The 15036-nt window shown below is 49.0% G+C and overlaps 1 protein-coding gene across 11 annotated transcripts in view; it reads right to left on the bottom strand.

Annotated features, from left to right (window-relative positions):
• The window catches only part of SRGAP2 (SLIT-ROBO Rho GTPase activating protein 2), a 225303-nt gene that overhangs the window by 20486 nt on the left and 189781 nt on the right, over window positions 1-15036 (bottom strand). For all 11 annotated transcript variants that reach the window (XM_017648950.3, XM_017648947.3, XM_017648948.3 and 8 more), the window contains 4 exons: window positions 12204-12264; window positions 6562-6639; window positions 5521-5655; window positions 3572-3677 (listed from right to left, as the gene is read on the bottom strand). In XM_017648950.3, coding sequence (XP_017504439.2) covers window positions 3572-3677; window positions 5521-5655; window positions 6562-6639; window positions 12204-12264 — 380 coding nt within the window. The remainder of the gene's footprint in view (window positions 1-3571; window positions 3678-5520; window positions 5656-6561; window positions 6640-12203; window positions 12265-15036) is intronic.

Genomic DNA, 15036 nt, shown 5'->3' on the forward strand with positions numbered 1-15036 from the left:
GCCCCAATCCAACACAAGCTGTGTCCTTATAAGCGGAGGAAGAGACACCAGAGCTCTTCCCTCTCCTGGGCACAGAGGGGACACAATGAGAAGATGGCCGTCCACAAGCCGAGCAAAGAGTCCTCACCAGGAATGACCCTGCCGACACCTTAATCTTGGACTTCCAACCCCCTGAATGGTGAGAAAATTAATTTCCAGTGTTCAAGCTGCTCAGTCTTTGGTCCTTTGTTCTCGCAGCCTTAGCGCACTGAGGTGCCATCTCTTCCCTCTCGCCCTCTCTATTGTGGTAAAATACATATGACATAAAGTCTACCATTTTAAAGCATACAATTCAGTGTCATTTAGCATGGCCACAATATTGTGTAACTATTCTTCACGACTGTCTTGTCCAGAACATTTTTTGTTGCCCCTAAAGAAACCCTATAGCCTCTAAGCAGTCCTCCCCATTTCCCCCTACCCCAGCCCTTAGCTACACGAATCTGCGTCCTATCTCTATTATCTGCTGGCTCTGGGACTTCACAGAAATGGAATCACACACTCTCTGGTCTTCTGTATGTGGCTTCTTCAGTGGCTCCTCTGTGTGGTAGCCTCAGAAGGAACCTCATTCCTTCTGAGGGCTGAGTACTCTCCCACTACGTGGATCTGCCGCCATTTACTCACCACTAACCCTGCTCTCTGGGACCAATACCCTCAGGATTTATCTCTTCCACTCCACCAAGACCACTCTGGTTAGGTTCACCAATGATATCCATGCTGCTAAGTCACTCCTCAGCCCTTTCTTAGTAGACGTGTAGCACCTTTAACTCAGTTATCACACCTTCTTGAAACCCTTCTCTACGTGGCTTCTGAACACTGTTCCCACTGTCACCTGCTCAGTGAGGTGTCCCCTGACCACTGTACATTAAAGAGTAAACCCTCACCCAACCTCTGGTGCTCTCCAGTCCCACACCTGCTTTATTTTCCTCTACGGCACTTTTCCTCTGACATGTGACATGTGTCCTTATTGGTTTGGTCTATCTTCCTCCAATAAAACATAAACTGCCTGAGGGTAGAGACCTTGACTGTTTGGGGCACTCCTACCTAGCCAACACCCAAAACAGAGCCTGGCACACAGCAGGTGCTTAATAAATATGTATTAAGTGAATACATATGTGAGCATTGGTGAGTCTCCAAGACCACCCAACCAAAATCTTACTTGTCCATCTGCATAGAGAAGCCACTACACTCCTTGTGAAAGAAAAGTCCAGACAGAACCTTTCCAAACTGGGGGCACAAATTAATCTTTTTTTAACCAGAAAAAAAATCAGTCATCATTAGAATTGGTACAATTCCCATGTCTCTTTGAACAGTGGCCACCATCTCCAGCTCTACACGGTGCTTACTCTTGTTTTCTCCTCCTCTTCTCCACACCCCCGACCCCCAACAGTCCCCCTCCCCCCACCATTAGTGGAAGAGAATGAGGCCACTGTGCTTACGCAGCCACCCTAGGCCTGCCTGCTGCCTGCCAGCTTACCCACCACCATCACACTCCTTGCCCCGGGGGTGCAGAGTAGGCTCACTTTGAGGGCAGGTATCAGTCAATGATGGAGACAGGGCCTGGTGACCCTGAGGGCCTGACCAGTGTGAGACTCACTACCAGGGTTTCCATTTCCGCCAGCCTGCAGTGGGCAGCACGTGGACACCTGTGTGAGTCATGAGGGGTCTGAACTCAAAGGGAGTCGTGCTGAGTCCGGCTTGGCTACTGAATGGCGCAGCCACAGCCACATGGAGGAGGCAGGCTGCAGAGCCACGACCCTCTGTCGCTCTGCAGGGCCAGCAACAGGGCTAACGGACGGTGTGGATGCCCCAGAAAGGTCTCAGGCAGCGATGGCTAACCTAGATGCCTAGAGGGCCAGGCTCACCATGAGCTGGTAAGCAATCTAATACACTGAAATTTGTCTTCTTTCAAAGCAGAGTCCAAACCGACTAGGAAGACACTTCATTTCTCATAAAGAAATATGTGCTAAAACAGCCTAGCCCCTTGGTCTAATTTTTGTGTCCTTTGGATAGATTTGTGGATCTAGAGAAATGTTTCTCCTCTATATGAAAAACCATAAAGCGAGAGTGGCACCAAATGGCAACTGAGTTCAGCCCTGGGACTGGGGGGGACCGGGGAAGGCCGGGGACTGTGGTCAACTGTGCCTGCCTCATCTCGGGAGCAGCCCTTACACCACATGGAACCTGCCACGCGTGAATGCAGGTTCCCTAGTGTCAGACCTAATGGTGTTTTCAAGAGAAGCTAGAAATCTAGATATTTTTAAGTAAAATCCCCCAATATTGAAATATTTCAGTGTTTTCAGGACACAGTGGACAGAAAGGAAGGGCCTGGTCTGCCCTCAGGCTGCCCATCTATGGCCTCAGTCTAGGCTTTTGCCGGAGATGCTGGGGCAAAAGCAACGTGAGAAGACAGGGGCACTATGAGGGTCACGTGTCCTCGCCTGTTGCCTTCGCTGCCACGTGGGGACCCCTTTGCCTGCCCGGAGCGAGGACACACTTGCTGAAAGGAAGAAATGCCTCGTCCAAGCCCAAGGCCCCTCCGGTCCTCAGACGTCTTTTCTGGCTGCACTCACTGCCTGGCTCAGCAACTGAGAACCACTGCCGCCGAGGCCTCCAGACGGGTACGTCCACTCCATTACCTCCCTGAGCATTAGATTCCCACGGTCAGCTGCCCCTTAGAATCTCTCCTTGGAGGCCCGACAGGATCTCAAATGAACCTGCCCATGCTGACACCCTGTCCTGAGCCCTGACCCTCCCCAGACTCCACGAATGGCATCTAAGTTCCCTGTTGCTCATGGCAAAAGTTTAGAATCTCCCTGTTTCCTTACACGCTACATCCTCCCCCATCAGGAAGCCTTGTCAATGCTACGTTCAAAGTAGATCCCAAAGCGCACCCTTCCTCACGCTCTCTATCACTACCTCCCAGTCTAAGCCACTGACAGCCCTGGCCGAGACCAGACAGTGACTTCTGACCAGGTCTCCCTGCTTCCCCTACGGGAACTTCTCCACAAAGCAGTTGGTAGGTTTCAAAAACTCTGCGGAGATCAGATCACAACACTCTTCTGCTTAAAACCGTCCAATGGCTCCCCAAATCCAAACCTGTGATTACCACGACTCTCAGGGTTCGGCGGTCTTTGGCTTCTTCTTCATTCCGTTTAGGCTGCTACTCGTATACTATCTTCTCAGAGAGACTTCTGCTGACTCCGCCCCTCAGTGGCTCTCCCTGTTCACCCCTGCCCCCATTCAGACCCCCGCTCTTTATCTCCTGACTTGCCCTCTCTTATTTTTTTCCTAAGCACTTACTACCACCTGCCATACCTGTTATGTGTCTCCTACCCTGGAATGTGAGCTGAATGATATCAGGCCTCGGTCTCTCATTTCACCGTGTATTCTCACAGCCTACCACTGAGTCCAGCACAGGGACGGTGTTCAGTAAATGTCTGTTGGGCTAGATGAATCGACATAGGTGTGTATGGAAACTTCCAGTGGCTGAAGCCAAGGCCTGGGCCCACTGCTTGCTAGGAAGTGTACTCACTGATTGAGGAAGGCAAAGAGGTATCTCATGATAATCAGAGTGGTTTTGGGCAGGACCAGGAGGACTTTCCGGATATGCAGAGCTCTCTCTTGCAGGTTGTCCATTGCTGAAAGAAGGAAGTCATGTGTTATCTTCCACTGTGACTGAGATCCAGGGGAGGAATGGTCAGCAGGCCCTCCCTATCAGCAGGAGCAATACCGGGACTGGCTGGTCAAGGCCACATAGCATGGGCGCAGTGTTAGGAGGTCCGTCCCTGCGGCTCCTTGAAGCCGGGCTGCTGTGACGGGGCACATGCTGGGCTCTGGACACTTACCCATGCAGGAGTTAAGGTAAAAGTGGGGCACAAAAGGGCTCGGAGATGCTCCCCAAGCATCTACCACCTTCTTAGTAAAACAACCACAGACAAGGAACTGTCCATAAACCTGCTGTGACTGCTTAGCCCATGTGTGGGGTGGGAGAGAGGCTGGGAAGGTTTATACATGCAGGTACACGGGCATCCTCTGGACAAGCCTGGCTTATCTATCTTCCCCCTCCCTTATTCGCAGTGGGGATGCATAGAATGTGGCCAGAGGCAAGGAATGGCAGCCCTTGTTTAAGTAGTGATGGCTGGGGAGAAGACCGGAGAAGCTTCTTGACTCTTGTGCTGTGGACAGAGTATTACAGGTAAGGCCCTAGCTAGTGGTCTCACTGTGGCCAGCCTTCCCACCTCCACAGTGAGCTGTGTGGATACTGTCATTTTCTGTGAGGGCCTTTGCATGAAAAAGGAATGGGGAGCAGTGGAAAAAAGCACATCTCAAGGGGAGAATTGGGCAGCCAAGTTCTCTTGCACTGTCTTGGTATCACCAGGCCACTTCAGATATCCTACCTAGGCCCAGTCCTAGAAGAAGACATCGGACATGAGGGATGCATATATTAATCACCCACAGAGCTCATTTCCAGAAGATTCCCACAAATAGTCGGTCAAAAAATAAAGCAAGAGAGCTTTCTGAATGCTCTGGGACTTTCTCTCTGTGAAAAGCATAGAGGAACAGTGCTCAGGGCAGATACTAGGCCAAACTGGGGAAAACTTCCCCCCCGGAAAGCTGGGGTCAGGAGACCCTGGTCAATCTGGGGGGAAGGCTCTTTTCTCCATTTCAAAGGCACTGCCTTCTCCAGCCTCTGGAGCCATCATTCCAAGGAGGACTGGTTGCAGGATGACCTGGTGTTAAGCCAACTTTCTGTGGAAAACAATCCAATATATGTTCCACTATATGAGGCTATTATATTATATATGAGGTTCCAATATAATGAGGTAAACTAAATGGCCAGGAACAGCTTTTCAAGTGCCAAATTTTAGAGTATGAGGCAGAGAACCTCTAAGAAGGATGAAGTAGAGACTATGTCTCTCTCTCTGGGAAAATATCATATTGCTACTTTTGAATGTGCGGAGGCTTATTCCAGGAAGAACACATACTAAAACATCTAACAGGCAAGCCAAGCCATGTTTAAAGCAAGAAGTAGGAAATTTCTGCAACATCTATGCCTTCTCCCTTTGTTTCATAAACAGCACAGGCACTAACATATAAACTTCCAAAAACCAAAAAGGACCGTTTTATATGTGAATGTAAATATATTTTATCAGAAAACGATGGAGCCTAGCAAAGCGAAGGAGTTTGAGGTGGATCAGAAAGAAAAGGCCAGGCGTTCTGACTGCTGGTCCTAAACTCTTACTGAAAAGCCATTCTCCTTCCTCCCCAACCAGGGGATGAAGAAGCGAGGGCAGGAGGAGAAGCTTCACTGAGGCGAGGGAGAAAAGGGAACATCGCCGGGAAGCTGATGAGGAAAGAAAAGACGCCACGGAAAATGGAGAGTTCTGTGGGTGATTAAATATATGCATCCCTCATGTCTGATGTCTGAGGCCACGAGGTGCTCTGGCCCAGAAGCCAGTCTGAGGCAAGAAGGGTACTTACTGACACAGGCCATCAGGTCGTGGAAGATGTCCTTGGGGAAGAGAGGGTGCTCCAGCCCCCGGAAGTGAAGCTTCAGGACACCGGCTATGGAGTCCATGTCGTGGTCGTTCTGATCCCCAGCCAGGGGGTCCTCTCCTGAGGATGAGCAAGACCCCCAGAAGAGAGAGAGAGTGAGAGGGAGAAACACACAGGACGGAGCAGAGGTGGAAGGGAAGGGCGGCCTCATCACGGCTGTCAGCATTCTCCGGGGCGGTGGCCACCAGCACGGCGGACCAGGGACTGGATAAAGACCGCTCGGGCTCAGGGGCCCCAGGGCCGTGGGAGCGACACAACTGTCCCTTAGCATAGATTTGCTAGTGCCAGACTAGCTCAGCGACGTTCCCTATGGGCTGGGCTGGGGATGGGACGCAGCAACTGGCTCTCTCACAAGAATTCTGAAACCAGGCTAGGGCTGAGCCCCTGGGGAAGGAAAAGGAGGCCACGAGGCCACCCCTCTGACTAGCTCTCCCTCCTCCTGGCCCGCAACAAAGGACGCCTCCTTACAGGAGAACAACCATGCTGGAGGAGCTCCCTAGGGGAAATTTCGTATCAGATGTAATTAGATTTAATGATAGGACCAACCTCAAATTGGAACTATATATATCCATTACAGTGACGGAGATTGCCAAAGCTTGCCCATTACCGTAACAGCCCACGAGATAATACATGGGCCGCGATGAACAGGCGCATCAGCCTTCGTACTAACGGCCACCAAGGGCTCTGGACGAAGCCATGGGCTGCTCAGATCTCAGTTAACTTCCTGGGTTTTGGGCAGATCATCCACAGGACAGAGGCAGGAGGGATGGGGCCGAGCAGAGGAGCGGGGATGTGCCGTGGCACCTCCTGGCATAGCTAGGGGGATGATGTCTACAAGAGAGCGGGTCCTGGGCTGAAGAGGGAGGCAAGCGGGCTTGCTAAGCTCGGGGCACCTCTCGAGGAGAAGGGATGGAACCAGTATCTCAGGGGACCGGCAAGTGTTTGTCTTCAAGGCTGTTTCTTCACCTCTCTCAAAGGCGTTTTTGATGTCATTCACTTCCACCTGGGATCCTGACACCCGGAAAATTCCTTCATGCTGTAATCCTAGAAAGATGGGGGAAAGTAATCAAGGGGAAGAAAAAGCAAATTCATAAGCACATCTCCGCACATAGTTGAATGCCTGTTTCCCCCAGCCAGTGGACATTCACACCCCGTCTCTCTTCTCCAGGCCAAGGAGAAAGCACTGGGCACCCATGTTGGGCAAGTTGCTGGAATGGACACAGGGCGCTAGCCCAGAGCATGTGCCAGGTCAGAGACTTGATGGGAAACATGTCTGCAGCCAGCTCCGTTTCTGATTCCAAGGGAGACTAAAGAGACAGCTTCCTGCCTCTGCCTCTCCGTTCCCACCTGCAAAGTGGAGAAGTGACCCCCGGCGCCTTATCATCACCCAGGGGCCGGAGCTGGGAACTGGGGATATGGTAGGCAAGCCATCAGATACTCTCAGAGGAGTTCCTAAGGTCTTCTATAATTATTGCTGTAGTTATTACACTGTTCAGCTGCTCTAAGGCACAATGCTTTGAATACTTAGAAAAATGAAAGGTCATGAAAAGATAAGTGACCAGTCAACAGACTATATTGCCAGACACTGAGCCTGCTACTGGTCCTTGACTGCAGCTTTATGCTCAAGATGAACATGCATGAATGTTATGACATGACACTGTGCATGAAAACTTTGATCTTTTGGGTTTTGTTAGAGTGTAGAAATAATCATAAAAAATGATGCACTTGTAGTGATCATTGATAAGAAATGCTTTCATATAAATAAATCAACTGGTCCTCACCACAGCCAGTAAGGTAGGGGTTACAAGAAAGCACATTTTCTAGATGAAGGGATTGATGAGCAATGCCCAGCCTCAGGTCACAGAGCTAGGATGCAAACCCCAGCCTCTGGATGTCACGGCGCGCTCATTCCGCAAAGCCAACCTTGTGAGGCCCACCAGAGTTGAAAGCGCAGGGAGGGCGGAACCCATCTGTGAGCCCGGACATGGATGCGGCTTAAAGAGAGCACCACAGAGGCAAATGCGAAACTGGTAAGAGATCCAGGCAGCGCATCACGAGTGCATGACCCTGGCATCTTCCATCACATCAGGCCTAACCAGCGTTTCTCAGGAGCCTTGGGTCTCAAACTTGGGCATTTTGTCAAAGTCCCCCTGTTATGTTACAATCTATAAAACTGACACATCAGAGAAATCTCAAATTTCTTTTCAGGAAACAAACGAGTAACACTAGGCTTGTGCAGTGTTTTAGGGGCACCCTCTCAGTGAGGCTGTGACTGGAGTCTATCAGATAGATCTTTGAAGATAAACCACAACACGCTAGGCTGAAATCCTGAATCCAGTTGAAGCGATACTAAGAAGCAAGCAGGGAAATTTATAATAGGACATAAGTTGTCTGTTCCTCTAAGGGAATCTCCAGAACATTCCTCACAGAATGGCAGGCACTATGAAAACCCCATTAGTATCAATGTAATAGAACCATATTAATTACAACTGGGATATAAAGACCAGATAATATCATTTAAACGCAAAATGTAAATAGCAAGTGTTCTGACAGAAATAGTCACATAGTAAACTTGTCAAAAACATGGTATAATAATACAAGGAAATGTCATCTCAGGGACTGCCTACTTGGCACGTTCTACTCGGCATTGTTGACGAAGCCAACAACTTGCTCTTGAGAGCATCATCTCGTTACTTTTTGGTAGATCAGATCACCAGGGAAAAGCTGTGTCTGCCCACGGGCCCGGGACAAGAAGAAGTCAGAGGGGAGTTTATGGGAAGTCGGGCAGCAGGCCTGAGACCCTGAGGCTGCTTTGGGCTGGTTTCCCTCGAGGACCTTTGCTTTAGGGCTACTGTGTGTTCTTGCTCAACAGGCAGCATCTTTAGTGTGTCTAATCTGATGATTCTGAAGGTAGAAATATTAATACATAGTAGTTTCCGGAAAGTGAAAGGGGAAAAGCAGTTGGCTTTCTATTATAGTTACAGGTAAGGCCTCATATAACTAACCTAACACATCCATGAGCTTTTTCATTTCATCTTAGTGACACAAACATAAAAGTATAAATATAAAACCCATCAGATTTGGGTGAGTTATTGGGAAAAGGTACAAAACCTTCCATTTTGTGCTCTCCCAGAGAATTCTTGAGCTGACTTCCACACCACCCCTTCCAGCTCACATTACTTCGCTCCCTACCCCTTGAACATGGTGGGGTTTTCCCGTCCTGATTCAGTCTGAAGGTATTCCTCACATCCCTTCCCCTCCTTTGAGTATTCCTGGATCATCCTGACACAGACGAGCCTCAGCCTTCTCATCCATACAAGGGGGACTCAACCCTACCTCCCAGGGGCCGTGAAGATAGTAAGGATGTACACATTCCAGCCGTTCGTGGGCCAAGACCCTTTGGGACTGACAAAAGTTGTGCACGCTATCCGCATTAAATGCATACACACAAAACCTTTAACCATGAACCTTTGGGAGTTCAGGAATACCTTGAGTCCCTTTTGGGGAAAATTATTTAGCTAAACAAATGTTTTTTGAATAGCTACTATGTAGTATTAAGTTTTTTTTCCCTTGAAATCAACAATATGTTTCTCTATATGTTCAATCCTAGCACACACATAAAATAACTTCAGAATTGCTAGCCCATATCCCTGTGATTTAAAAAAATGATCAACTACTGTACACAATTTGTTTAGAGCTTTTTGTCTTCAGACATACAGTGTAGAATCAAATACAGTGTTCTTAAGTTATAGATTATTTTCTTCCTCTTCTGCTTAGTGTGGTTATGTCATTCATTTGTAATACAGTTAGATTTATTTGTTACTGTTTGTATTCCATTTTGGGTTTTACCCATATCCTTGCTTTATCTATTTGTTTATCTTTTGAGTATGGGAAATACAAATTTAGCTCTAAAAGTCAAAATTTTACTAAAAGGGAATACCCAGAGAAATGTCACTTTCCTCCCATTTCCCATTCTTTTCACCCCTTTTCACTCCACCCCCTATAGATTAAACATCAAATAATAGTTTCTGGATCTATCCTTACTATATTTCTTCTTATAGAAGTGAGGAGACATGTATATTCTTATGTCCTCTTCTGTCTTACATGAAAGGTAGCATGCTATAGATATTCTTTTACACTTTGCTTTTTCACTTGACAATGTATCCTGGAGATCTTTCCACGTCATTTCACGGAAACAGGCCTCATTCCTTTTTTGTAGTTGCATAATATTCCACTCTGTGGATATACCATTGCATATTCAACCGCTCTTCTATAAAGTCATTTAGGTTGTTTCTAATAGTTTGCAATCACAAATGATGCTGTAACAAATAACCTTGTGTGTATGTATTTCGAGGTGTCTCTTCAGGGAAAATTCCTACAGGGATTGCTGGATCAGATGGTAAGTGCATATGTAGTTTTGTGAGATACTGCCAAATTCCCCTCCAAGAGGGTTGTACTGGTTTGCATTGCCGTCGGCAATATGTGAGCATGCCTGCTTCTCCAGAGCCACCCCACGGAAAGGTGCTAGGCTTGTGTCTCCTCTTGCACTATGCCTGTACAGGGCCGGGGTCGGGTACATGCACGCCATGGTATCTGGAACCTGTCCGCTCTCAGCTCCTCTACAGCTAACACCCCAGTCCAGCCCCCTGGCATGTCTCCCTGGGCTACTGCAGTGGCACCCTGTTTCCTCCTATGGTCTTATCTCCGTGCAGCAGCCTGGGATCCTTTAAAAAGATCACCCCCTGTTCAAGATTCTCCAACAACTTCCCAACCCACTCAAATAAAATTCAAACGCCTGCCTTAGCCGACAAAGCCCTAGGAGGGCGGCCCCTGGCTCACCCCCGCCACCCGCCTCTTCACTCACTCTACTCCAGCCACATGGCCTCCTGCATGCTGGCCCTTGCATGCGATCTCTGCATTTGCTGCTCCCCCTCCCCAACACTCTTTCTTAGATACTCTTTTGGTTTACTTCCTCGCTTCCTTGAGGACTCTGCTCAGATGGTTCCTTCCTAGGTGACTGAAGGCCTTTTCCCTGAACAACCTGCCTAGAACAATGTCGCTTCCCTCCATGCTCCATCTCCTCCCTTCGCTTTACTTTTCTTCATGACACTCATCAATACCTGACATATTGCATATTAATTTATTTCTTTATCGGCTGACCAACTGATGCTCTATTTACCTATCCTTCAGCAGAAATAAGGTTCATGAAGACAGGAACATATATTTGTTGAATGAATGAACAAATGGAAGCGTGGATGGAAGGAGCTCAGACTCTCTTTCCCTCTTGTCCTTTAGGCACAACTAACTCTTCCTCCCTTGAACTCAGTTTGTATTTATCTTTGCTGACTACTGACCATTAATCATTACTATCTGCTGAAATTTTTTATACCGCTGTTCCGAATTCCTATACCTTTAGCTCTTCTTATTTAACTTGCTTACTTATTTTCTTCCAGTTGTGTCATAAAGCCAGGTGAAGACAGGAAGGGCCTGTCATCCCTGTTTTCATTTTCCTATTTGGTAATGCATGGGGCCCGGCACTGATCAGGGGTTTGATAAATATTTATTGACTGTTCAGAACTGTTATACAACACTGTTACTTCAAGTGAGTAGAGATAAGATGAAACAACTGCAGCTGATTAGGCAGAGTGAGTCCTAAGCGTGCTAAAACTATTACTACGCCAAAGATGAAGCCAAGCAATGTCCCAGTTTATCGGGAGAGCGGAAGGAAAGGAAGGGGGAGAGAACGGCCGGCTCTGAATCGGGGGCAGTGATGACCGGTATACTTCCTCACCTCCAAGAAGGTCGCTCTGTCCCTCTTCCTTAACTAGACTGGACAGCGTCTGAGAACAATTTCTGATGCCCAATTCCTAACATCTTCATGGCCCTAGCTCAGATATCTGTTCTTTCTAAACACTCTTTCACTCAGGAGACTGATTCTCTGGCAACTCATCTCCATCTCTAAATGCTGTGGAACCAGCCTGGGAGCTGGTGAGGAATGGAAGGTAGGAGGTTCGGCTTCGTGTGATTTGACTTTGGTTGGGAGGGAGCCACCCCCATAGACTCTCAAATGTTGGCTACAACTGTAAGACCAGCTACTAACTGAACTGTTGGCGATGTTACCCGGTGAGATCAAACCAGAAGGAAAAGTGCACATGGTTAGGAATCTGTGCAATGTTACAAAAGGAGTTGTTTGAGTTGTTTTCAGCAGTCTGATGCAGAAAGCCAACGTCACACCATGGTCAAGGCTACGCGGGGGTTGGGGGGAGATACCGACACATGCAAAGACGATGAGTAATGGCAAAAGTACTGTCACCACATCATACCAGCTGCACTTACTCACAGAGCAGCTGTAATTTACAATGACGCTCAAGCTAGGAAGGGGCGTGTGGTAAGTGGCTGAGGCATCTGGGGTCAAAACGTATGCTGTGCTTCTCTCGATGTCTAAGATGTGGCCACTCTGAGGTAGCAAACATGTAAACAAGTAAGATTTTATTCCCTTTCTGAGAATGTCAGGATGGGAAGTCAATCTCTGTTATACTCTACAAAGAATTCCTGGGCGTTCTCCACAACTTAGCACAAATGTGTGCTAAGGCTGCCATCCTGCTCACCATGTCTGCTGATAAACCGGATACAGCTTTCTACCACCAGAGGAATTGCCTGGCCGGAATCCTGAAAAGCCAAGGAGAAACACTACATTAGAATCTTTAAACAGGGAGAGCCGTATTTAAAGAGAAAATAGGCCAGACTGCAGAACGTGTCTCAGCTGGGTCAGTGGCCAGTGCACAGAGAAGCATCGAGCCTGTCCTCCGAGGTCCAGGGCACATACATGAACATCTCCTTGGATCATCACACAGACCTTAAACTCGGTGTGTCCTGAATAGAACTGGTGGTGACACCAGCACCCCACCCAAGCCATCCAATCAAGCAATCAATCAATACATTCTGTCAACCTTGCCTCCTAAATATGTCTCGGATCCATTTGCTTTCTCCATCTCAACTGCCACCAACCCAGTCCAGACCACCGATCTATCCATTCCCATCCTTGGCATCCTCCAAACCATGTGTTTTTCCTGCATATAGTGCTTATGTGATCTTTAAAAGTGCACATCACATCATGTACATTCTAGGTTCGACTGTTTCAATGACTTCCTGTTATTTTCTTTACACAGCCCCGCATGCCCAGGGTCCTTCCTCCGCCTCCAGCGTCATCTACTGCTCTTCACCCAGTCACTCTGTGCTTCGGCCACACTGGCCTGCTTTCCGTTCCTCTGATAAGGCCTCCTTTGCCCATGAAGCTTCTCCTGCTGCTGGAATGCTGTCCTCACCATGGACCCCCACCCCTTTGGGGTTCGAGGCAAGGGCCACTTCCTGAGGGATGCTTCCCAGACTCCCCAGGTCAGGGCCCCTGTGCACAGGGCCTCAGCACCTCGCACCTGGCCCTCTCAGTCCTCATCGTTGGGACTTGTGTGGCCATGAACAGCTGTTTGCATTTGTCACCAACGCACGTCCAGCTCCACAGGGCAGACCTCATATCAATTCGTGGGTGTCCAGGGCTGGCCGAGACCCTCACTCACACAGCAGGTGCTCAATTCACGTCAGTTGAGGGTAGCAGAATGAACCAACAGGAGCATCAGAAAGGGGATCTGCTTGGCATAAGCGGCGAGAAAGAAAAAACCCAATTCTTGGAAACAGGGGAGACTAACGGGCACTAAACTAAGAAGCAGGTCTCCCAGATATCAATCTTTGTTCTGCCATGTTGCCAAACAGTCTGCCATTTCTTTAGCTTCTTTGGGCCCCCATTTGGCATCAATAAGCTGGGGAGGGGATTGGTGGTAAGGAGAATACAATTTCCTACGGGCACATGAGCGCCAGTGCTCACCTCTCACAGAGAATTTACAGAGGGGCTGGGCCACAGACTAAGTGCTTTAGGTGAACTGGTCCTGGCGGCAACACTATGGGGTGGGAATTATCACCCTCATTTGACAAGAGGAAATGAAGGCTGGGTGGGGTGAAGTAGCTGCTTTGGTGACACCGCTGCTAAGTGTCCGAGCCAGGCTTCAAACGCGGGCAGCCTCCTCCGAGACTGAACAGCTCACCACCACCCACCGTGCAGCCTAGGAGCTCGGCAAATGTTGCCAGGTGTGCAAAGCAACTACTGAAAACCAGAGGGGTTTATAATGCAGCTCAATGTATAGGAAGAAAGGGAGCAGGCAGAAGGGCCCTAACCCCAGTGAGAGAGGGGTGCACGAGCCCAGCGGCTGGGGTCTCAAGAGGGGCGGGTCCTGGGGCTCCTGCCCATTGCACGGATTTGTCTCTGTTCTTCTCCTGGCTCTGAATTTTCTGTGGCAGCCACGGGGTTTGGCCACGCTTCGGGAAGCAGCTGGGTCTCAAGAAGCAGTCGGGCCGGAGAAGAGCTGGTGCGGCCGCTAGCTCCCACGCTCGCTGGGGACCCAGGATGCTGCCGAATGGAGTACCAGTGCGTGGGGCTGGAGTCAGCGAGGGCATCTTCATGACCCCATGCCACCCGCTTCCTCCAGCTTTCCAGCTACAGCGGCCAGTGTCTGCCCTCTAGTTGCCATGGCTGACTTGTGCCCATCAGCCTAGGGTGGCCTTAGAGGCAGAATCTCGGTCAGCCCCTTCATACTCTGATGAAGAAACTGGCTTCCACTATAAAAAAGCAAAAACCCCATTTTGGGGAAGTTGTTTTGTGTTTACAAATGTTGTTATTATCTTTTCACTTACAAACAGTAATAGCAGTGATAATTAGGCTAGCCATACGATGGTTTATAAAGTTTTCCTGGCCCCTCTTTATATACAAAGACCCAGAGGGAGGGAGGTTGGGAAGCTCATGGGTTACTGGCTTCAGCTAGTTACATGAGTGCAAATTCTGCCTAGACTTGCAGGAAATGGTGTATCGATGGTGGATACAGGGAAGGATGCAGGGTTGCTGAGAGCAAGACACCAAAGACATTAACCTGCGATGCCCATGGTGACTGGCACTACACCAGAAGTGGCCCCGAGAGATGATCCACAGCCCAGACAAGAGCGGGCCCGAGGTGCCCTGTCCCACTGCAGGGCAGTATTTTCCCAGTCCCCACTCTCCCAGTGGAGCCTAAGGCAGAGTCCTGTGGGAGTAAAAACCGGACAGTCACAAAGGCTGTGGACCCTTTCTCCCCAGCCTCCCCTCTCCCTGGAGTGTTTCGAAGCTCCAAGTGAATTCATTTCCCCAGGGTGCACTTGTGAGCTCCTCGCGGGCCTCAAAGACCCTCCCTTCACCACGGATACAGCTGAGCAAGTACTGTCTGTGCTTAGTCGGTGTCTGTCTCCCCCTTACTTCCTCTCTCCTTCCTTCCTCCAGTGTTAGAATCCGTGTCAGTCTAATTCTTTGGTTCACACTATTTTTGTTTGTAAAATCCCAGAGCTGGAAGGGGGCCTTTAAGG

Source organism: Manis javanica, chromosome 11 (genome assembly GCF_040802235.1).
Source record: "Manis javanica isolate MJ-LG chromosome 11, MJ_LKY, whole genome shotgun sequence".
Classification (NCBI taxonomy): Eukaryota; Metazoa; Chordata; class Mammalia; order Pholidota; family Manidae; genus Manis; species Manis javanica.